This window comes from Tetrao urogallus, assembly GCF_951394365.1.
Source record: "Tetrao urogallus genome assembly, chromosome: 3".
Taxonomy (NCBI): domain Eukaryota; kingdom Metazoa; phylum Chordata; class Aves; order Galliformes; family Phasianidae; genus Tetrao; species Tetrao urogallus.
This window is the reverse complement of record NC_136815.1, coordinates 80,144,593-80,167,515: the sequence shown is the minus strand read 5'-3', so window position 1 is coordinate 80,167,515 and position 22,923 is coordinate 80,144,593. Positions and strand designations below refer to the sequence as shown.

Genomic DNA, 22,923 nt, shown 5'->3' with positions numbered 1-22,923 from the left:
AGAAAAAAGAAAATAAAAGCCTTCCAAGAAATCAGACTTAATGACCACTACAACTTTAGATGACAGCAGGAAAAAAAGTTGATAACTGTTAAGCACAGAAGTAGTAGTGTTCTCCAGCATACTGTATCTGGATACTTATAGTCACCTGTAAGTTGTAATCTTTACAGCATACTTTTCAATTATTTGCAGAAGCTGAGTCTTCCAGTCACTTACATTAGCATTGCTCCACATCTAGAAAGGAACAGACTGAAACACAGAGCAGCATGCGTAATACTAACATTTAAGGTGACAGTTGCTAAAAATACATTCAAATATTTTTAACAAATGAAACTGAGATTACAGCGTGTAAATAAATAAAGATTTCTTCACGAACATACAGCCAAGAAGAGCGTATGTAAACAAAACTTAGTCCCTTCCACCGAATGAAATACAGTAGACAGAAAACTATTTTGTCAAGATAATTATGAACAGAACTCTCACTCAGCAGGATACCTCATGCCATTACTCAGAGTTGGATCTCATCATTTCTTTTTCAATGAAATTCCTTCTGATTTCCTCGGGGCCTTCAAAGGAATTGAAGTAGTACAGAAAAATGGGTGACGTTTATTGGTGTGCATCTGTTGAGTTCCCTGTGTTGTGTCGACGTCTATGTTTTTATCATTGCTGATGAAGAAGTTTGAAAACAGGTCAGCTGCAAGTGCATGCTGCTTTTAAATTTGTTTAGCAGCTCTTCCAATAACCTGCAAAAAGAAATCATTTACAACTTTTGCAGATTCTGAAAAGTGAACGATTGCCAAAAATGTCGACTATTCTTTCTGTGACTTCAAATACACTGCGTGCTTAAATAAAGCACCTAAAATTTGATCAGGTTTAAATACCTGAATCTTACAGCTACCCAGAACTACAGCAACTATGTTGGGATGATCTGTGATGAGAGGAGGGGACACAACTACACAGATTTCATCAAGGCTATAAAATAGGCCTTTATATGCCTTTCCATCCTCATGAAGATCATTTTCCTTAAAGAAATGCATATGCAAACTACAATGGCAAAATAAATGGAAAAGAGGATGATACAATACTGCTGTAAGAAAACTGTCAGACTATGTGCCATAAAACCTGTATCCCTATAACAGCTAAAGCTTTTGGCTTGCAGCTGAATTGTGAATGTGAGTTATACAGCTTGCCTCTGGGAGGTATTCCACAGATTCCTGTTAAGGATCACAGCCGAAAAATCAGAAATGGAATGGCTGTTCCAGTAGAATTATTAATTCACTGGCAAACACATACCTTTAACCTTTCTAGATAACAAAGTATGTGTGAGCTCATTTTGGAAAATAGCAATAGTTTGTTGCCAAAAGGGTACATGGTACAATGGATGATATTTATTGTAATTCTCAGACTGCAGTTTTGATTACTAAACAGCTAGTAACAAAATAAATTACAGTGAATGTCAATTAAAAAAACAAAACAAGAACAACTTGCATCACAAAAATCAGCATCAGCTTCTTCAGAAAGCCCTTCGGAAGAGCATATGGACACATTCATTATTTAGCACCACAGTAATGACTGAATAAACAATCAGCTCTAAATTGGTGCATAAATGTATATTATTTTACATAAATACATGTAGATAGATTATAATGAGCTGTGTGGGATGATGACAATTGACTTCTAGCAACCTGAGAAATGCAACAAGTTTTATGCTGTCTAAGGCTCAGAATTCTGTGACAAATGTAAAAATGAAGTAGCTCTTGATTCTCATCTGTCTGACAAAGTTCACATACTTGTGACTAAGGAAAAAAAAATCAAAACCCAAACAACCCTACAGGTGTTGCTGAAAGTCTGAGTTGAAAGAACTGTCTCAGAACTGATTCCTGTCTTTAATTAGGCCAAGTAAGGCAGCAAAAAGGTATCCTGAGACTTCTTAAGTCTTGTGAAGAGTAGTTTTGAATAGATAGAAGACATCTGGGAAAAGATGGTTTGCAGACCATAGGTTGTACAAAGAAGCTCTACTTTTTTTCTAATATACTGACAACAAATCTATCCTAGTTTTACCATATTATTCTTTATCAAGCTATTCTTGCAAAATAAACTAACAAACACTACATTTAATGCAGTGCAGCAGCTTGGTTCTCAAAGTTTGCTATGGTGGGGAATTAAGAACCCCAAATGCCTCCTCCTGATGTTAAGAAAGAACAAAAGACTCTACTTGTTTCTAAAAGGAAGCAAGCCAATTTTGCGAGTTGCCCAAATATCAGCCACCAAAAACTTGCACTTTGTTACTTAGTATTTTCTTTATTGCTGTTAAATTCGGTAAGATAAGACTATATACCTCACAGAAACAAAGATCAGCGTGGAAAGCTAAAATGAACTGACATTGTAATATAAACATAAAACTACAGAGAATTGATCAGACTAGAATGAGAAAGTGACATATGCTACAAAGCCATTGGTCCTCTTAATAAATTAATAGGCCACAATGAACAAGTATTCAGATAACATTTAACACTGTCCGAAGAGCCTTCTAACACTATAAATCCAAAGGGTCAAATACAGTAAAACTTAATCCTCTTCTAGTAAAGCTCTGATATGAAGGTAAATAGCAATGGCTCCAGAAAGCAGAAGAAAGACAAGAAGGTGCAGTATACTCACTTTTTGTCAGCTCCACTTGAGATCTGAGGCAAAGCTTCCAACGCTTGCTTAAAGCTTGAGCTGTAAGGAAAACAAAAATACTCATATTCCCTTTGTAAAAGCCTCACCCTTCAGCTTCTCTCTATCACTTCATGGAAATACACTTTATTTTAGCCCTTCTTATTTCAATATAAAACAGAATGTTAACTTGGCACTTGACGTTCATGTGCAAATTAAACAAAATGGCCATGGGCTCAAGCGGGTCTCTCAACTCTCCAAACATGATGTAAAACAGACACAAACAGGAGATGTTCAATCCCCCGCTGATTTAAAACAGTGCCTGATGCCTCAGACCCTTGAAGAATTACAGATAGTTGCTAGCCTGCCTTGTGCCTAGAACATAGCGAAGGTCTTCTGGTCCAACCCTCCTCTCAAATTAGGGACAACTCTGAGGTACAGGAGGTCTCTTGGGGCCAAGTCAAATTCTGAGCCTCTCCACGGAAGGCAGTTCCACACCTCTCTAAGCAACAGGTGTGGAATAGAAGAGCAAGGAATGATGCAACTCCTGCACAGATTGATATAATCTTCTCAAAAAAATTAAAATGGTGACTTTATGCCAACTATTACCAGAAGAGTCCAGGAATAAAGAGGCATTTATGAAGCTCCAGCTTCCACAGTTCACTCTGCTGAATCATATATTGGTGAGAGACAACAGCAATTTCATTTTATGGTGCCAAATAGCTTACATTTAGGTCTATGTCACTGTCAGGCACTCAGAACACGGAAGCAAGTTTTTTGAAATTGAAATCAGTGACACCATAGAATACCATCATATGTCTTTATGAGGGCCTCATGTCCTGTAATGCCTCCTAAAAAATACTGATAAGAAGATTAAATTGCAATCTGTGTTAATCCTACCAAAAGTGTAGGCAATCCCAAAAATACTCACTCAGAAACTTCAATTAATCAGCATTACTCAAAACTGCTGACAGCTACCATGGTTTGTGTTTTTACATGCCTTGACTGCATCAACCACTGATGCTGCTAGCGCTTTTCTTTCTCCATTATACTACCGTATGTGTGAGCAAGTCCTCCACTTATCTGTGGTCTTGCACCTCACTGACAGATTCCAAAAAACCTTCTGAAGCTTTTCATTCTAATAGACAGTGTAAAGCTGAATTCATTCTCTCTCATGAGGTCTGTCAAAAAGAAGAAGGATAGTATACAAGCTTGTGGAAAGCCCTATTCTCCATGTGCTTATAAGGGGATCCTATCAGTGTCTGGTTCTACACCTTCCCTGAAGTGCCTGGCAGACTCTCTGTGGTGTGCTGTAAGACAAATTGGATAAAACTCAGTGACAACTGCTTTTGCTATTGCATCAGTTTCCTTAGTAGGTCAACTAAGAGGTTTGGTTTTTTTTCTACCTCTCATTTGGAAACAACGAGGAATAACTGGTTTGTGTCAACAAATTCAAATCAACTGATAAACCTTTAGAAGTAATTAATTTTCCACATACATATGTAATATAACACATACTTTGATCAATCTCTTGAAAATCCTTAATTGACATCACGTATTTTTGCACGTTTAGAAAAGATTCCATTACAATGAAATAGTAGAAAATGTAGCAGAACTTACTTGCTGTCGGGAGTTAGATATATGGCCACCGTATCCCTCAAAGCACAGATTTCCAGTCTTGCCTAAAGACAGAAATACAAATACTGAAACAATGACATAACCCCTTCTGATCAAAAGAATACCATTATCCCAAACCTTCATTTTTCTTGGAAGTAAAAAAACATGCTACAGTTGTGAGTAGCCTCAGCCTGTAACAATTCATTTCCTGTATTTTTGGTTGCCACACTGCTTTGTCAGTTAGGAGACTGCAGTAAGGAACAATTTCATACTTTTGATTCAAGTCAAACGGTTTGTACAGTCACTATGCAGCAGTCTAAAAACGTTGCTCTGTCTCCCAGTAACAGCCATAAAGCTTTGATTTTGCTCTGTCTTTTCTGTTCTGAGATAGGAAGGAAGAGGGATGTAATCTTAAAAAAAAATAAAATAACACAGTGAGCTTGACTTCTCACTGAATGTCTTGCCCAGGGAGGAAGGAAACAGGAGTACAAAAGTCTGTCAATATATGTTTTATTCTTGGCTTAGCTGCTGAATTTATTTTTATTTTTTTCCATCAGATGAGGAAGTAGAATGGTTCTGGTCTGCTTCTTGTCTGTCACCTGGTGGGCACACAAGCTTGGGGATGTCACTCCTGCATGTCTAGGTACATGGCAGGAACTAGATGATCTTTAAGGTCCACTCCAACCTAAGCCAATCTGTGATTCTGTGATGGATTTCACCTTGACCACTCTCCACCATACATGAAGGTAGACAATGAAATCAAAGATTAAACAAAGTTCATAGATCTTCCTCCAATCTTTGAAAAGCAACTGTTCTCATCACAGAAGTTTTATGTGAGACAAAAATATTCTGAAAGGGATCAAGAATTTCATTTAAATGATAAAGTGAATTTCATCCAAATTCAGATTCAGTTCTTGTTCATCATGAAGGTACAATTTACAATTTAGTCTAGTTAGTAATTACAGATCTATATTTAAACCAAATTTATACTTATATTACTTTTCCAAAACAAAACTTTTATAATGCAACATAACAATTCTGATTTCAATTAAAAGTTTTGGCTTTTATGTCTTCTCCTTGTCTCTCCCCTAGGTAGAAAGCCAAGAGATTAATGCTTTTTTCTTGTGCCAGAACATTCTGGCACAAAATTCAAGATAGCTACCCACCAACTTTATACCCATTAGAAATGTTATCTCACCACAGAATGTTTCACCTTTTTCTGTATAGTGCTCTAAGCAGAACAGTCTGGGACTTGAGACTCAAGTCCTACACATGAGATTTTGGAGTTTTTCCTAAGTTCTAGGAGATAGCAGTAGAATGTGTTGAGTTGGAAGGCATGCATAAGGATCAGTAAGTCCAATTCCAGTATCATGGGACAGTGTCATGTTCTCAGATTTCACAGCCTAAATAAATATGATGTGAAGGCAAATCCTGTGAAAATATGGGTTACTTGATGTGGATATACAGATTCAGACTTCTTTTAGGGAACAGGTCTCTTCACTGACCAGGCCTAGATCACTCCCATGCTGCTGCTGACTGCCTTGAGTTGAGTGACACAGATTTTCAGTGTTCAGAAGAACAGAAAAGGAACCAAAATTTAGAGAAGGGAGAGAAATTCCTTTCATTTATGGGTCTAGGCAGCGAATTCATACGATGGGTCAGTTTGTCAAAAATGATATACAGATATTTCTGCTGCTGATCACTGGTACTGTTTTAAACTAGCAGTAAATCTTATTTGGATGTCATCTTCCTATGTTAATTGTCTGTCACACGCAATTACTAGCAGCAATTGGAAAATAAGGCTTTCATTTGGTTACTTATTTTCCCATGATAATGTAAGAATGCTGTCACAGACAATAAAAAATGGGGGTCGGGTATTCCTGCTTGTTACAGTGACAGTAATCACTAAATCAATGGGATTTGCTTTTTAATACTTATTTTTTTCAATCTTTCTTACAGAATCCTTTAAAACTTATTCAGTAGTAAATACAACTACCAGTTCTGTCACAAATGAAGAGGGCTGTGTAAGGGTATCTGTTGTACAGAAATAGTGATCTGGCAAGTGACCAGTTCTGCTGAGACCTACAGGATCCTATCCCTATTGCATTTTCAAGATTTAAAATGTCAAAATATCATAAAATTGCTTCTTTTCTCTTTAAAACAAAACTGTGATGAGACAAAGATAGTTTATTAACATTTCAAGCTGATATCATTATGGTGGTTTGGGCAGCTTGATCTAGCCACAGATGCTTCTGCCCATGGCAGAGTGGTTGGACTAGACGATCTTCGAAGGTCCTTTCCAAAACCTTTCAAAACCTTTTCATGATTCTATAATGCTTTTTACCTTATAGGATATGGGTAACCCTTTATGCACTTAGATATAAAGACAATGCTAAAATATAATTAAACCCATGAATTAATATCCCGAAGGGTATTCAACCATAAATCTTAGAAAGAGGTTGCAGTCTCCTAATCTTTTACCTTGTTCTCACTGCTACAAGAAATCCAACAAATACACAGGTTATACTGCTCTATTGTTTTCTGTTATAAACTCCAACGCTTGACAGAACAAAGCATTCAGTACCTGTAAAGCTCCATTTCTGCTGAACGATGAAACACACTGCATCAGCCGACTCAGTTCTTCAGAGACTGCTTCTACAATCTTTGACATTACTCGAGGAACTAAATCTTTGGAAATGGTAAACACCTGATTTTTATAAAATGAGAATCATGAGCATATTACCCACATTAAAAGAAACATTTTATGAAGTAACATTTTGTTAAAAAAAAACATAAAGCACTTTGATTGAAAGGACCACTGTTAATGGACAAAGCAATTTCAAACCAAGAGGAACCTGAAGCATTTCTTTTGGCACTTGCTCCGTGCTTTGACCAATTACCTCTGTTAATAGCAATGTCAGTTATGTAGTATATGATACTGACAGCTTTCTCGCAATGCCTAAAAGCAGTGGGATGCCAAAATATCTGCTCTCACATGATGCTTGCAGGTAGTCACGTCACTCTTTGTGGATTGTACCAGGCTGGGTGACTGACTGACCTGATTATGCATTCAGCAATATTTTAAAAAAGCATTTCACGATTTTTTTTGGAGTCCTTTAGATGTGGCAAAGACTCAGCTGCACACTTGCCTCATCACAGTCAAATGGCAAGTGTCTTGATGCTCTCTGGTGGAGATGAGTCTTTGAAAGGGTTTGTTAGTACAATGGTGGCTTTTCATTCAGATATTTTTCCCCTACTGAGAGTTGCTTATTTCCAAGCAAAAACATTATGTTACTGTTTTTTCCATGCATTAAGATGACCCTCTAAACTATTTATTTACAACTTTTTAAAGTGATGCTTGGATCTGCCATTTGAGGTTCAGAACAGCAACTGCAACACAGCATCATCATCACCACAGAATTACGTTTTTAGATCGATGCCTAAAGAAGAACCTGAAGTAACTGTCTTCCTTAAAGCTTACATTAAAGAAGTGAGAAATTGTTGGTGAATTAAAGTATGGTGTTCTACTTAATACCGGAGAAAATGCAGGCCAAGAGACTGGAACATAGGAGGAAGTGAGATTATAGGTTAAACAGTTCATGAACTTACAGGTGAAGATAAAGTTGCATCAAAATTGTATAAGGTTGGGAGGAAAGATGAGAAAAGATACTGATAGTAATGTGACTAGAGTGCTAAAAGAAAGAAAATGAACTGGATAAAATTTGTAAGAAATGCTTCCCTGATTTCTGCATTAAAAAGACCTAAAGAATTAAGTAATTGACTATTTTTTCTTGAATAATGTCAGACAAGGAAATGTAGTAATTAAAAGAAGATATCCATACATGCATGCAGAAATAAATTTAAGGAAGCAAAAATGAATGTATGGTTTCTTATCAATTTCCAGTAATTTCAGAAATGAATTACATAGTGGAGTCCTGTAAGGTCCTTTCCAAAAGGGCAATTTGCACCGCAGATAAAAAGCTGATCACATATACGAGGGCTGCTCCGAAAATACTGCCTCCACAACGTTGGTGGTATAGCAGTAGAGGCTGAACTTTCTCACTGATACTCATTACATGTTGTTGCTGTGTGACAAAGCGCAGCAGAGGGGCAGTCTGACAGAATGGTGTCTGACATGAAAGTGCATACGAAGCTTAAGTGTGGAAATGAATTCCTTCAAGTGGAAAAAAGCGCACCCAATGGTGTTCACTGACACTTGCTTTATGTTTACAGAGACCAACCAGTGGATGCGAGCAGACAGGCAGTGGGTGGTGCATTTCAGAAGTGGTAACAGTGCCAGTGGGTCACCTCTGTCGGTGCAGATGTTTATGGCAGGCTCTTGCTCATCACTGGTGAAAATGCAGAGCTACTGCTGATGATTGTATTGAAAAATGTTGTGTTTTAGCTGACAATTTGCCCTATCAAATAGACTTATTGCAGTTTTTCTATCTGTTGTAGCTTCCAGTGAATTAAATAGGAGGCATTACTTTCGGAGTGACCTATGCATACCACTGCTATCACTGCTAATTCAACACACAGCCTACTTTGTGTTCTGACCCACACAAGCAGGGCAACTGACATACTTAGCGGTACAGTGAAAAAAAAACCCAACGCAATAATTTGTAAAGGGGTCATCTTAATCAGCAGCAAATACCACAGAGCAATTCAATACAGCATACTAGGAACACACCTACAAATTTTCTACTGAGAAGAGAGTATTTGCGCCCCTAACAAGTACTCTTGATGTTACTATACAGAATCCAGGAAAAAAAAAGTTCTCAGCAACAGTGAATCATCACAAATTTGCAATACAATGTCCTTATTTTGATTTCAGTTAAACTTGAATTCAAAGGCAGGAAAACAGTTTTCTTTCCACTTCAGATAATGCTTGCTGTTCAGCTGATGGTTAATTTTTGCTGTTTCAAACTATAGAAACTTACAGCCTTGTGAACTAAACTTAAATCTTACGCAGCTAAGAGAATTTTGCCAGAAAACTGTGTAAATGGGAGTTTCATCTTGACACACATTTTCACATTTCTGCAATATTTCACATATCAAAATTTACGAAGCAACACTCTATTTGGGTCAAAGTCAGTATCAGTCTCAGTAAAGCCAGTAGGGCAGTGCACCTTTCTGCAGCACAATTTTAATGTCTGTTAACAGGATTAGCTAAATAAGTCACAGGTGGCTCTGAATCTACAAAGCTCGTTTTTATTTATTAATTTTAACTATGCTGAAAAACTGCAATAACAAATGCCATGTTGTTTTTTTGTTTTGCTTTTGTTTACTTCTTCATTAAGAAGCATTTGGTAAAATCATCAACACTTGTGTGAAAACTGCTGTAAGTATACACTGAAAATCAAGCAAAAATATTAGGAGTGATAAAAGTAATTTTTTTGAAAACATTTAATTTACTATGATTTCATTTTTTTTTTTTAATTTAAGGAGGAGTAAAACAAAAGCCTGAAGTGAATCTTATCAGGTTTTAGATATATGTGAGAGTTAGAACAGCTACATTAGTGATATTTTGGAGGTATTTCTGATAATACATAGACATACAATCACAAACACATAATGCCATGAACAACAGTAATCTGAAGCACTCTTGTTGGTCAGAAGGAAGGAGCTTACAGAAGAAGCTGCAATTTAAGGCCATAAAAGACCAAATAACTGCAACTCTACAAGCTGATTAGTTTAATAATATATATATTTTAATATATACTCCCTATCTTGAGCCACTGTGTACCTAAGCATTTTGAAGGCTGCGTCATACAGAGACTACAAAGATTTCTGTTTAGCTTTTCACTTTTTACTGTAGATACAAGAATGTGACATACACATTGCCTTTTCACTACAAATGATATATATTGAAAATTTCTTTGAAATTGATGCACAAACTTTTCTCTATTGCTGTGCAAAATAAAGTTAATCAGAGAAAGTGAACATTATCTTCATCTCTTTCTCCCCCTCTTCCTCCCTCTGTCTCTCTCCTTGCCCTGTATGGAAAGGGAGGAACTCTGCTTTAGATTTTGGCTTTCTTTTTCAGAGAATGGAAAGAATAAGGTACTCCAAAATGAATAACAGTGTCACCGAGGATAAACAGGAACTGTTTATCACTTTCTGCCTTTAAAAAAGTTAGCAGTTTCATACTTGGTTGGCTAAAACTAACTCAAAGCACTTACACCAATAACGAAGATAATTCAACAGATGGATGATTTTCAGAAGTATGAAAGACAGAATTTACCAAGCGCAGTACACTGAAATTATTTGTATGAATGTAAGCATCAAAAAATCTGAAGTTGTCTCACCTCTGCATGCACAGCAATGATATTCACTAACGCTTCTTTCAAATAGTTTCTGACACCTGAAAATAAAAACAAAAAAGGTAATTAATTACTTTCATTCTGTTGTCTCAACAAAGTCATAACATTCTCCTGTTCAATACTGTACTTTTTTTTTCATTCCTTTCACTAGTACTTTTGCAATCAGAGGTAGAAAGAGAAAGTTCTATAGCCACACCACTAGTCTATTTCCTTTTTCAAATCAAATGGAGAAAGGCACATTTCCCTACAGCAAAAGCAGGTTCCTGTTTCAGTATTCTTCTCTGGCAACCCAATTTCACCACTGTGCAATTTAATAAAAACCTAGCATCATTAAGAAATAACTTCTGGATGTCTTGCTGGAAGACGTACTGTGGCAGAGAACATGCACGACAATTTGGTAAATTCTAAGGAAATGGAAGAAAAGGGTTTACATACAGTAATCATCATGAAAGTGTCACTACTTTATACCTTTATATCATTACATAAACAACTATATTATTATTGTAGGTGGAAATAGCAAGGATTTTTGTTTCTCTGAAGGTGCTTCAGAAGATATTACTCATGACAGTTTATAAGAAGATGTCACACCTTTCTTAGCAGAAATTTCCTCTTGGGGAAAGTGAAGAGATCAAGCAATTTATTTACCAAGCAGATGAAATGATTGTCAATTTAGAAAATACTCTGAACAGGAGGACATTCAGCAGGGTATGCTTCACAGCCAGGACAGGCTCTGATTCCCCTATGCCACTGTGGATCTGGAGTAACTTTGCAGAACTAGATTCCAGGTTTGGAAGATCTAAAATGGGCAACAATCTAAAATTTGCCTCAATTGCTTTTCTGGTGACTCACTTTGTAGGCAAAAACAGATTAGAAAGCATTTAATTCATTGAAGTACATATAAAAAATGAAAGTGTAATGCAGTAACGAGAAGGTTACTGATCCACACGACAGATCAACTTCTAATTTCAACTGCTCCAGCACAAGGGAACATTAAATGACCCCATCACTCCCTTCAGTAAATTGAATTGGATAAACACTGGTGCGACTGCATAGCTCAGAGATCACACTGTGATTAACACTGCTGTTATAAAAGCTACAAAGCAAACCTTTAACTAGTTCATCTTATTTACTCCACTCTTCCTCTGATCCTACTATGAAAAATCACTTTCAAAAAGATGTATCTGAGTATATAGAAATGAAATGCTCTACGAGAGGATACAGTAACATTTCACCATCACCAACTCACTTGTGGTTGATCTGCTTTGTTCAATGAATGCTGCTCCCACAGCCCATCCCAAGATCTTAAAGGAGACACTTGTTCTATCTTAGACAATTATTATGGAACAAATATTTTATAAGAGGAGGACAAAAGGAAAACAGGACGCCCTTGCAGGAGGTACCAATGCACATTTCCTATGTCTATATTGTGAGATACGATGCAGGCTAGAATTCAGATTGGAAGGTTCTTTCTGAAGCAGCCACAGATCTCTTGAGGGATACAAGAGTGTCTGGGTGAGGATGCAGAGGGAGATGCTTGGTAATAACTCCTATTCCAACCTGCTGACAACATGTAGCTGAATTCTGCACCCAAATCTGTGAATCAACACAACCCATTTTCAAAACTCATGGCAAAGAGGCGAGCATTGAAGGAGACTTCACTGTTTACTTTCTGAACATACAAAAGAGTCACAATCTTTTTAGACAGAACGTTTCAACTTTCGCTTGGGAAGAAATGCAAATAACTGTCAAAGGTAAAGAAAAAAAACAAGTATTTCTGACATATTCCAAAATGTTTCTAATGTCTTTTGTTGCTAACTTTATCCTCTTCCTTGAAAAATCTGTCACTCTTTCCATTTCAAGTAACCCTTAACAAAACAAACAACACAGTAAATAGGCTTCAAGCGTATAATTTCTCGTTATCTTAGTAATTTTTTTGCAACAAGGAAGGGAGGGAGGGAGGAATAAAGCAATAGCAGAAATTTTATAAACGTTTTTTTCCTCCCATGTAACCTGCAAAACAAAGTAAGGATGCTACACACCAGTACTTGAACCACACCAAAAGATAACAGGTATGTGTGGAACTGCAACACCCCCTTCCTTTTCCTCTGCTGCTACTCTCCCCCTGCTTCACTCTGCCCCAGTTTAAATCCTTCACAGGCTTTGTACCACAGAGGATAAAATTTGTATCACCTCCCGTAGCCAAACACAACTCCCCAAGGCACCAATCGGTGGTATGCAAATCACATCAAGAGGTACAGGGCAGATTTGGGGCCTGGTTTGCAGTTAACCTCAGGGTGCAAAGCTTGATTTCGGTCTGCATACCAATGTGGTACTCAGCTCCTGGCTGTCTTCTGGCATCTTGCGACAGGAGGACCTTTCATGTGGAAACAGCGTGTTTTTCTTTGCGCAAACGCCAGGCAAGATAAAGGCTTATACGATCCCTTTCTCTAAGGATACTCGAACACTGCTAGAGCACGTTCATTAGTCAGTCAAAGTAGTACTCTTGCACCAACCTGCTTCTTCTCCAACGCAGCAACTCTCACACACTCCAACTCTTGTACAGCTGGGAGTTGCAATGGAAGTACAGAGAGTAGGGCTGATGCATGAAACAGAGAGGGCAGGTGCATGCCCTAAGGAGAGGAGGCCTTAGGACATGCACCTAATGTTGAGCTGGAATAAGTGTCATCAAGGAGGTGAGTGAAAAGCTGGGATGCATACAGACTGAACGAGGTAGGTTGCATAAGAGGGTGGCGTGGTTTGAAGGAAGAATCCTCATTTCCCACCCATCTCACCAAAGCTAATGAGGTAGCATGCCTCCTCGTGTGCTTTTGAGCAGCTTGGCTCTGCATAGGAGCTGCTAATTCTGCCTGCTGTTGCTGCTGCTGCTCAGAGCATCCAAATTAAATAGCTTTTGATTGTGCTAGTGAAGGCTGCCTATCACCTCTGTGTGAAGAAACCTTCCATAACAAAACTAGTTAAAAACTCAGTGGCAGAGTTGGAGGCTAAAATTAGGTACTGTTAATTTGTACAAATGTAAAATACTAACGTCAGCAAAATCAGCACCAGGTTTTAGGTATCTCTGCCGGAGATGGATTACATAAATTACCATAAATGGAATACAAATGGAACCTACAGTAAAAGCAAAGTGACAATAGCATACTGTACATTGCTAGCCCATCCCAGCTGTAAGATAAAACCGCTAACTAAAACCTCACTGAAAGGGCAGAAGCAGACATTTTATTGCGCATCCATTTCCTTACATTTGTCCTTGGACAAAAGGGTGAGCTGGGAATTTAAAGAAGACTACTTCTTTGCTGCAGTTCCAGTAGCTAGCAGCTATGAGATTTTCCTAAGGTTCTGCTATGTCTTCAGAACCAGGAAGCTCAGCATGGGCTCAAAGATGTCCTCAGTTTTTTAGGCTTTGCAATTTAACATCAAAGAATTAAAAACAAACTGCGCTAATAACAGTAGTAGTGCTATGCAGCTTAGAGATAGTCCATGCACACGAAGCTGTAGTTGCCTTAACTGTAGCACCTCATAGGCTGAAAGATCCTGTCTTGATAAGCTAAATCAACCAGAGATGGAGAGAGGGTGCAACTGTACTCCAAAAATATCAGTAAGTGGAGGTAGTCAGGGAGAGAATGGAAAAATAGTTGAGGTGAAGAATACTACTGGAACAATGAAGAAAGGTCTAACAGAATGGACCACCAGCAAATTTAGGTTGGAAATTAAAAGTAACCATGTAACAGGTTTGATTTCATTTTGCTATTTAATATGTGGTGGTACGAAAAACATTGCTATCTGGGAGCCAGTTTTCTATCCTGAATAGAGTGTGAGTAAAAAGGGCATTTCCCCCCCCCAGTCCTTTTTTGTTATTTATGAAGGATTTTCATTTTTGCATTTGGAGACAAAGCCAAACATATCTGAATGTCAGGACCTGCAGGCATAGTTAATAACAATACTATATTTTGAACTACAATTAGAAAATATCGAATTTCTGATTTATATCACTGCACTGCTTGTGGCAAGCTTTGTTGAAGCAAAGTATTACTTTTCTGGAGTATGATTCAGTGGAAATACAAGCAGTGGCATCCAACTGTGAATTTGTTGTGAAATTCATTTCAAAATGAAAAAAACTCTGTCTAGAATAGAATTTTTGTGCAGCTTTCTCTACGACTGTTCAGCAGCCCACGCAATTACAGTTTTTGGGACACCACGTTGCCAGTTCTATTATACAGCACTGAAAGGTAATGCAGCATATAACTGTAGGTTGCAACTATTAGGCTAATCAAGTGAAACATAACATTCTTAAGTTTAAAATACCACTTATTTAGACTATTGAAGCACAAATACAATACCGTTTCCTAGCTTCTGACAGAAACGTGTTAAAGAAAGTCTCAACAAGCCCTTGCAATTTCTCTCAAGAAAATGTTATTATTCTGTTAGAGCACAAATGCAGTTCACTCCCACTCTATTCTTAACATCGAAGAATCTGACTTGCTAGAGAGTTCCAGCTTTCATTAACAAAGAGCCATTAATGCTCTAAAGAAAAATGGATGGGAAGACTTATGATGTAAAAGTGAAGGACAGTTTCAGCCATCAACTATCACAATGGCTGACAAACTTTAAAATAGCATCTTCCATTTTTGGGCCCTCCACTGTACTCTTTGCTGGTAAAACCTCTAGCAAGTTTATCCATTAAGTTTAATTTTCAATTTACATCACCGATTAAAATTTTTACAAATGAAGTCTGTCAGAAAGTCTACATCTTTGAGCAATTGTAATGCTACTGTAAAGCTGTAGCAAGGATGACTGTGTGAACTATGGGAAAAGGAAAAGGGAAGAAGAGTTGTGGTTCTGCGGATTAACAGAAACTGAACTTCTAGCCCACCAGCACAGGAGTCATTCAGGAGATGTTCCGAGGGTGTAGTGCGACCAGTTGTCCCACATGCAGTTCTAAGAGCTATGTTTCCCCCAAGTACTTAGATGACAGCATTCTACTATGAAACCTCCAAAGTGACTGAATAAGCATGCAAAGGTTGGAACTGCAATGCAGTATGCATAATTCTAAGATGAAAAGAAGCTGCAAACACTTGCACACACGAATAGAGCAAAAGCTGCGCACATGCTACAAATGAACCCACAGGATGATTTTTTTTGTGTGTGTGCCTGAAGCTAACTCAGTTCTTCAAATGATCCAAAGACTAAGAAAAGAGGATATGAATACTAAACATTTTTCACCTCTTCTGCAGGCTAGAAAACTCAAGTTCAAGGAATGAGTTGTCATCCTGCTAGGGCAACAGAAACACACAGGAAAGTGCATTTGCAGCTTAGGTTTGACATATTTTAACTCTAGTGAGAAGGGGATCTTATTTGAAACCAACAGTGCTGAGAGGACTGGGAAGCTAACCATGCCTATTCTGTGAAAAGGAAGAGGGCATGATAAAAGATGCAACTGTTTAAGAAAACAGGTGGTGTCAGAAGATACCCCAATTCAATGGCAATGAAGCCTGCACCTGATGAGGATTAGCGAATACAAAGGGATGAAAGAAAAGGGTTCTGATGTAAACTCACTGTCACAACCAGGCAGGAGTATTAAAAGCCGTTTCACTTCTGCGGAGGAGTTAGAAAAGTAACTTACTGCAAGCTCTACAGTTTACCTGCCACTCAATCTCGGCTTTTTATTGTTTAAAAAACAAAGATAAATTTTCACCAAAGATGAATGTATGGTTTATTTTTTAACACACCGACCAATTACCAGACCTCTTTTGAGCGAGTCGACCTAAACTCTGAGACTGAAACAGAAATGAGTCTTGGGCAGGCACAGAGCCACCAATTCAGAAAACATCAGGGAGCATTCTGGCCTCAGTAGGAGGCCAGTACTTGCTTTGACAAGTAATTGCTTCTGATGGCCACAATGTTTTTAGTGCCTCTGAAAAGTGAGCACTGAATTTGCTGGCCTTGAGGCTTGAACATGACTTGGTACAGCTAGGAAAATTGATGCCCGGGAGCCTGCAATTTCAAATTTTAAAGCCATCCAATTGTATGTAGTATTTGTACAATTTATTGCTCTATTCGGCGTGTTATGCCAGTAACAGTCAATTAATCTAAAAACTTTTTTTTTTTTTGCCTGATTACTTTCTGATAAAAACTTTCCTCAAAAATAACAACAAATGGAATTTGTCGATCCAAAAAGATGAATGTTTTTCATACCTACTTGCGTTTGATACCTGACGTTTCATTTGCTATGCTGACTGAATTTAAGAATAAAAACACATAAAGGAAGGTAGACGGGGAAAAAAATATTTCAACTGCTCCATTTTAAGGAATGTACCTGCTTTTAAAATTATTTGATACACATTATTTTCAATTTCATTACACCGTCTTGCCAGGCCTAACTGAGATAATATTGGAAGTGTTCACCTCCAAGCTTCAGAAATACAGTACTGCAACTTTACATCTGTCACACAGAGTGCTTTGAACTGTCAGTTAAGTTCCTGCAGCTCTTCTCTAAGTTTTTAACCTGTTAAATGAAACTGCTGGAAAAAAACCTGCAAACATCTACTGCAAGTCGTTAATCACTGCTGTGTAGTGCATAGTAAAAAAGAAACTCAGTGGTAGCCACAAAGCCATGTAACTTCTTTAAACAGTCTGATTTTAACTGTTGAATTTCCTCCAGGTTCTGCTGAGGCAATATTTAACAACTGTTCTAACTAACCATTGTGGCACAATTTCTAGTGTGATTAGGATGTTTTTCTTTCCTCCAAGAACTCCCTCTTACACAAAAAGCACTATGGGTGAGCTGGATACTCCATGGGACAGCGGCCTATTTTTACGATGGCAGACCTTGTAACTCACTTTGCAACACACCTAACAAGACCAATCCTACTTGGCAGAGCTTCCTCTTGCTCAGCTGAAGTGTCCTGACAAGTTGAGTTGTCCAGTGCCCAAAATACACCACAGAATTTCACTTTCCTACCCAGCCTAACCTTACCCATAGCTTGTGATTCAAAGCAAATAATGTCTTTTTTGAAAGCTAAAACTATAAAGGTAAGACAATGGGTGGGAGGGGGAAGAGGCATTAAAAAGCGAAACACTGTTTGAGGTCACAGCAGGTCAGCAGAGAGGTTAATGTTGTCTGCACGTAAGTTGCTAGAAGGATTTCAAATAAATCAGTGCAAATATGCCCTGGTACACAAACCTTTAAGAGATCTGCAGGAGATCTGTTTCCTGTACTTACAGATGACTCCCTGAGACCAGAGCAGGAGGAAGCTCTAACCCTTGACTACCTTATCCCATGAATCAAATGGGAGGCAGCACAGAATAAAAGTCCAAAGAAAAATGGATGTGCATTCAGAATAAACATAATTTATACTGTAACGTAGACACAAAGTATTTCAAAGACTTGGGCTACAGAAACATGAAGTATCTATAGCAAAAATTGTTTTACATTATGTTGGTGTTGTAAAACAGTTTGAAATAAAAGTATTTCACTTGGGTTGGAAAAAAAAAATACATATACAAGCTATTTGGATTCAGAATTAAGCATTCAGGATTAAATGAAAGAAGGTTACATGTACCATGCAGTTGAATTAAAGTGTTGTTTCTCAAAACTATTTAGAAATCTAACACTGACAATAAGGGAAAATTTAATGTGATTAAGAGCCTGTTTAATTAAAACATACGTATGAACTGAAAGAATGAAAATTCACTTACAGATGAAAACTTTGTGCATTTCTAGAACAAGAAATTCGATTTGTCTCATTAGAAAATGCTCTGAATTATTGAATATTTCTGAAAACAATTTTAATAGCTAGCCAATATTTCCAATTACTGCAATGAAAACAAGACTTCATTTAGAAAAATGGTCTTTTTATTTCCAAGAAGCCTATGGGTTTCAAGATAGCCTCCTAACTGTGGAATTGAAAGAAACCTAACTTGTTTGCGGACATGAGTCTTTCATGAACTGTAGCTCTTGTATGTGAGTATGTCATGCTCCTTACTGAAGTGTCCCCACCCACACAGTGTTATCACCTAACCCAACACCCCACAGATGTTAAAAAGATTAAAAAAAAGAAGTAGAGACGTGACTGGGAATTTCCCCATGGACATAACAAAGCAGCTCACTTCTACTCTTTACAGCAGGTTTCTGCCTTCAGAGACAGTTGATAGGAAATTAGCTTCAAATACTGGTACTTCCAGTGGCCTGTTTTCTGAATTAGGGTAGTTATACAAAAATTTTTTTTTTTCTAATTACTACAATTTATTTTTTTTAATCACGCTTTGTTCTTTTTCTTGGATGAAAACATCTCTAGTACATTGCAAGATCCCAACAGTAAAACACCAATGTCTGACAGTAACTCTAAAAATATAACTCTACCAGGTCACAGCCTTTACCACAACTAAAGCTGCTTGATTTATTCTACTCTCCCTTCCTTTTGACTCGAATAATGTTCTAATTGATTTTTAAAAAGCTAATAATTACATCTAGTAAAAAAAAAATAATGACCAGTGCAAAGAATGACCCTCAGGTGAATGTTATTGCTTCTGCTCTCTCCAAAATAAGAAACACAGACAATGCCTCCTAGAAGAATTAAATGGATGGCATCAGCATAATCAGTAAATTTTTTATTTTGCAGTAATATTTATGTAGTCTGATTCATAGAACTACTTTTGCTACCTCTGAACATGATTATATGTATTATTTAAAAATATGTGCATAGTATCACCAGCAAGCGAGCACAATCCTAATGGAAAGACTGAAGTTGAAGGAAAGCCATTATTTAAAATTAAAGTGAAACTGAAGACACAGTTACAGTATTCACAGACTTTTATGGATTCATTTAGAATCACAGAATGATAGAATCACCAAGGTTGGAAAAGACCCACAGGATCATCCAGTCCAAACACCACCAAAAATTCCCACTAAACCATGTCCCTCAACACAACGTCCAAACATTCCTGGAACACCTCCAGGGTCGGTGACTCCACCACCTCCCTGGGCAGCCCATTCCAGTGCCTGACCACTCTTTCAGAGTAGTAGTATAGTAGCATTTGATATATCTGAACCAAGTGAAATGTAATATGAACACATCAATGCTACTAAAGCAGAAAAAACAGACAGTGACTCCAGAGCCTCATTTGAATTTAACAAAGAACACAAAAATTTTCTCTAGGCCACTTCCTGCTATTGCTGGAAACATTCCCTCCTTTAAGCAGAGATGGATTTCAAGGTACTGTACTAAGTGTTGTTTTCAGAACACATTCAGAAGAAAATGTGAACGTGTAGGCAAACTGGAAACTCTCTGGAGAGATTACCCACTTATTTAACCACATTTCCTGTTTTTTTAACCCATTTGTCCTAAGTCAGTCCTTAACCACTGACAAAAATAGATATAAGTGTGCTATAAATAGTTCATTAGTGGGTCTTTCTTGGTAAGACTGAAAATGTTTTCATAAATCTATTGTTCATACTAGCTCCATAATAATTAAAGTGAATAGAAGTAATGTTTACTTGAAATTATCCTCTGCATAACTCATGGTAATTACAATCATACAACACCCTAGAAATCAGAGCGCTAAAAAAAACTGCTGCTGACCTTAAAAATATCTATTGAAAATTGAAATTTGATGAAGAAGTAATAATTTGTAAAGCACCTGGGAAAATGATTTTTCAAAATGCAGTTCTGACACAAGTGAGAACAAAATCTAATAGTTGTGAGTCAGGACCCGGCCAAATACTTTGAGATCTGAGGAACAGAGCAGTACGATTTTGAATTAGCTGCCTTGCTCTTACTTTCAGCCATGATACTGTTGATATAACTAACTTGCTGAATGCCATTTGAAATGCTTGGCACGGGTGGTAGCTACAAAACTATTTTCCAGAATGTAAATGTAAATTTTTTAAATATAAAAGCTTTCAAGACTTGCATTTATTTGTAGTTTGTGAACTATTTTAATTCAAACAATAAAAAATATGTCATGATGTCCAAAGAACCTGAATGTTTCTGTGTTTCAGAAGGATAGGTGTTGCAAGAGCTCTAATGACTGCCAATACCTTGGTTAATATCTTCATCAATGCATGAACATCAGTCTCCAAGGAGACACTGAAATAACTGGAATGATTCTGTGCCCACATGCATAGATTACACTGAGATGTACTTAGAGGAGAAGCTGCTGAGATGGTTGTGAATTTTCTGCTGCTTCATCAAACCTGGATCGGAGGGACAGGTGATGAAGTCTGTAATCCAGAATCACGGAATCTCCCATTCGGTGGGCGTCACAAAGATCATTGAGTCCAACTCCTGGATCCACACAGCAACATCCAAAATTCAAATCCTATGTCTGAGCACACTGTCCAGATACTTCCTGAACTCTAGCAGCTTGCGGCCGTGCCCACTGCCCTGTGCAGCCCGTTCCATGCCCACCGCCCTCTGCTGCAGCCCCTTTCCCTGACCCCAGCTGCCCTCCCCTGACGCAGCTCCATGCCGTTCCCTCGGGCCCTGTCGCTGTCACACAGAGCAGAGCTCAGCGCTGCCCCTCCGCTCCCTGTGAGGAGCTGCAGCCGCCATTGGGCCTCCCCTCAGCTCCTCTGCTCTGGGCTGAACAAACCCAGGGACCTCAGCCGCTCCTCATACATCTTCTCCTCCAGACCCTTCAGCATCTTCATAGCCCTCCTCTGGATGCTCTCTGATAGTTCTATGTCCTTTTAGTCCCACGATGCCCAAAACTGCTCACAGTACTCACACTGAGGCTGTACCACTGTGGAGTAGAGTGGGACAATCTCTTCCCTCAACTGGCTGCCAATGCCATGTTTGATGCACCCCAGCATACAGCTGGTCTTCCTGGCTTTCAACTTGCTGTTGACCAAAGTCCCCAAAGCTCGTTCAGTGGTGCTGCTTTCCTGAGTCTAAACCCCTGATCTGCACGTATGGCCAGGGCTGCCCCTTCCCAGGTGCAGAATCAACACCCACTCTTGTTAAAATTCAAGTGGTTGGTGACTGCCCTGTTTTCTAATTTGTCAAGATCTCTCTGAGGTATCTCCATCCTTGATGGAGTCAACAGATCCTTCTAATTTAGTATCAACAGCAAATTTGCTCAAAACACCTCTGGTCTTCCATCCAAGTCATTTATGAAAAGATTAAAGAGAACTGTCACTAAAACGGAACCCTGGGGAACATCACTATTGTCTGTCCACCAGCCTGATGTACCTTCATTTACTACAACATTTTGGGCCTGACTCATCAGCCAATTGCTCAACTGTTGCATTTGGTGTTTGCCTAGCTCACATTTTGTCCAGATGGACACCGTGAGAAACAGTATAGAAAGCTTTACTGAAATCCAAAAAGACAACAACCAAAGTGCAAAGGGTGTTTTACCAGCCAAGATCTGAAGAACGTGAATGAAGAATGTGCAGTACTACACTGAGAACTGAACCATAAAGACTCTCAAATTACTGGAATAATTACAGAATAAAACACATTTCAACCCTTTAATCTGATACTAAAAAATGTAAATGGCAAAAGGCAAACAAAGTAAAAAAATCTTATGCCATACAAATAGTGTACATATATGCCATATATTATGCCATATACAAATAGTATACACAAAAACAGCAACAACAACAAAAAACAAAACAGAACTTAATTTTGAGCTTACAGTTGTCCATATATCTTCATGTAAGCGTACATAGGTATCAGTTCACCCACATCCCTACTTGTAAACAAGAGCATCAATAATGCTTAGCTGAGCGCTTGAGATATAGGACCCATGGGAGTTAGACTTTTTGTTGTCATTTAATTATTAAGAACAGTATTTGGGACAGTTGCAGCCATTAAACATTGCTCTGCATGCACAACTGCTCCATCAATGTGGCTGTAACCCATATAACAGCCTTGATGCAGTCTGAGAATACAAGCACTTCAGGAAAAACAATGTGCTACAACACAGATTCAGCAGCCTACAAAGAAAAAATTAAACCTTATTGTATCTACTTCAGCATTAACAACGTTGGGATTGTTGAGTCTTTTTTTTGCTTGAAATTAAGTGCCTGTGTAACTCGAGATTATAAATTATCAGATATTTAAAGTAGCTGGTATGAAGTAGGTGAAACAAAATTGTGCTATAAGAGAAGACAAATACTACCAAAACAAAATCATTGTTCTCCCTGAGTGGGAAAAATTGGCTTGAATAATGAAATTAATGTACAAGATTCTTAAATACAACAAATCCTCCTTCTTCATATGAATACACTTAATCATGTCTCAGTATTATCTTAAGTTTTCCTATTACCATCTGCTAGCAGCAGGATGGTTTCCAAAGCAAAAACTGC

The 22,923-nt window shown here is 38.0% G+C and overlaps 1 protein-coding gene across 1 annotated transcript in view; it reads right to left on the bottom strand.

The window, feature by feature from the left end:
* Positions 1 to 646: 646 nt before the first annotated feature.
* EXOC2 (exocyst complex component 2) overlaps positions 647 to 22,923 on the bottom strand; it is a gene marked incomplete at both ends in the record, with an annotated part of 118,280 nt that continues 96,003 nt past the window's right edge. The window contains 5 exons of the mRNA XM_079533953.1: positions 647 to 740; positions 2,656 to 2,715; positions 4,273 to 4,334; positions 6,854 to 6,976; positions 10,578 to 10,633. Of these exons, the coding sequence (XP_079390079.1) occupies positions 647 to 740; positions 2,656 to 2,715; positions 4,273 to 4,334; positions 6,854 to 6,976; positions 10,578 to 10,633 (395 nt within the window). The remainder of the gene's footprint in view (positions 741 to 2,655; positions 2,716 to 4,272; positions 4,335 to 6,853; positions 6,977 to 10,577; positions 10,634 to 22,923) is intronic.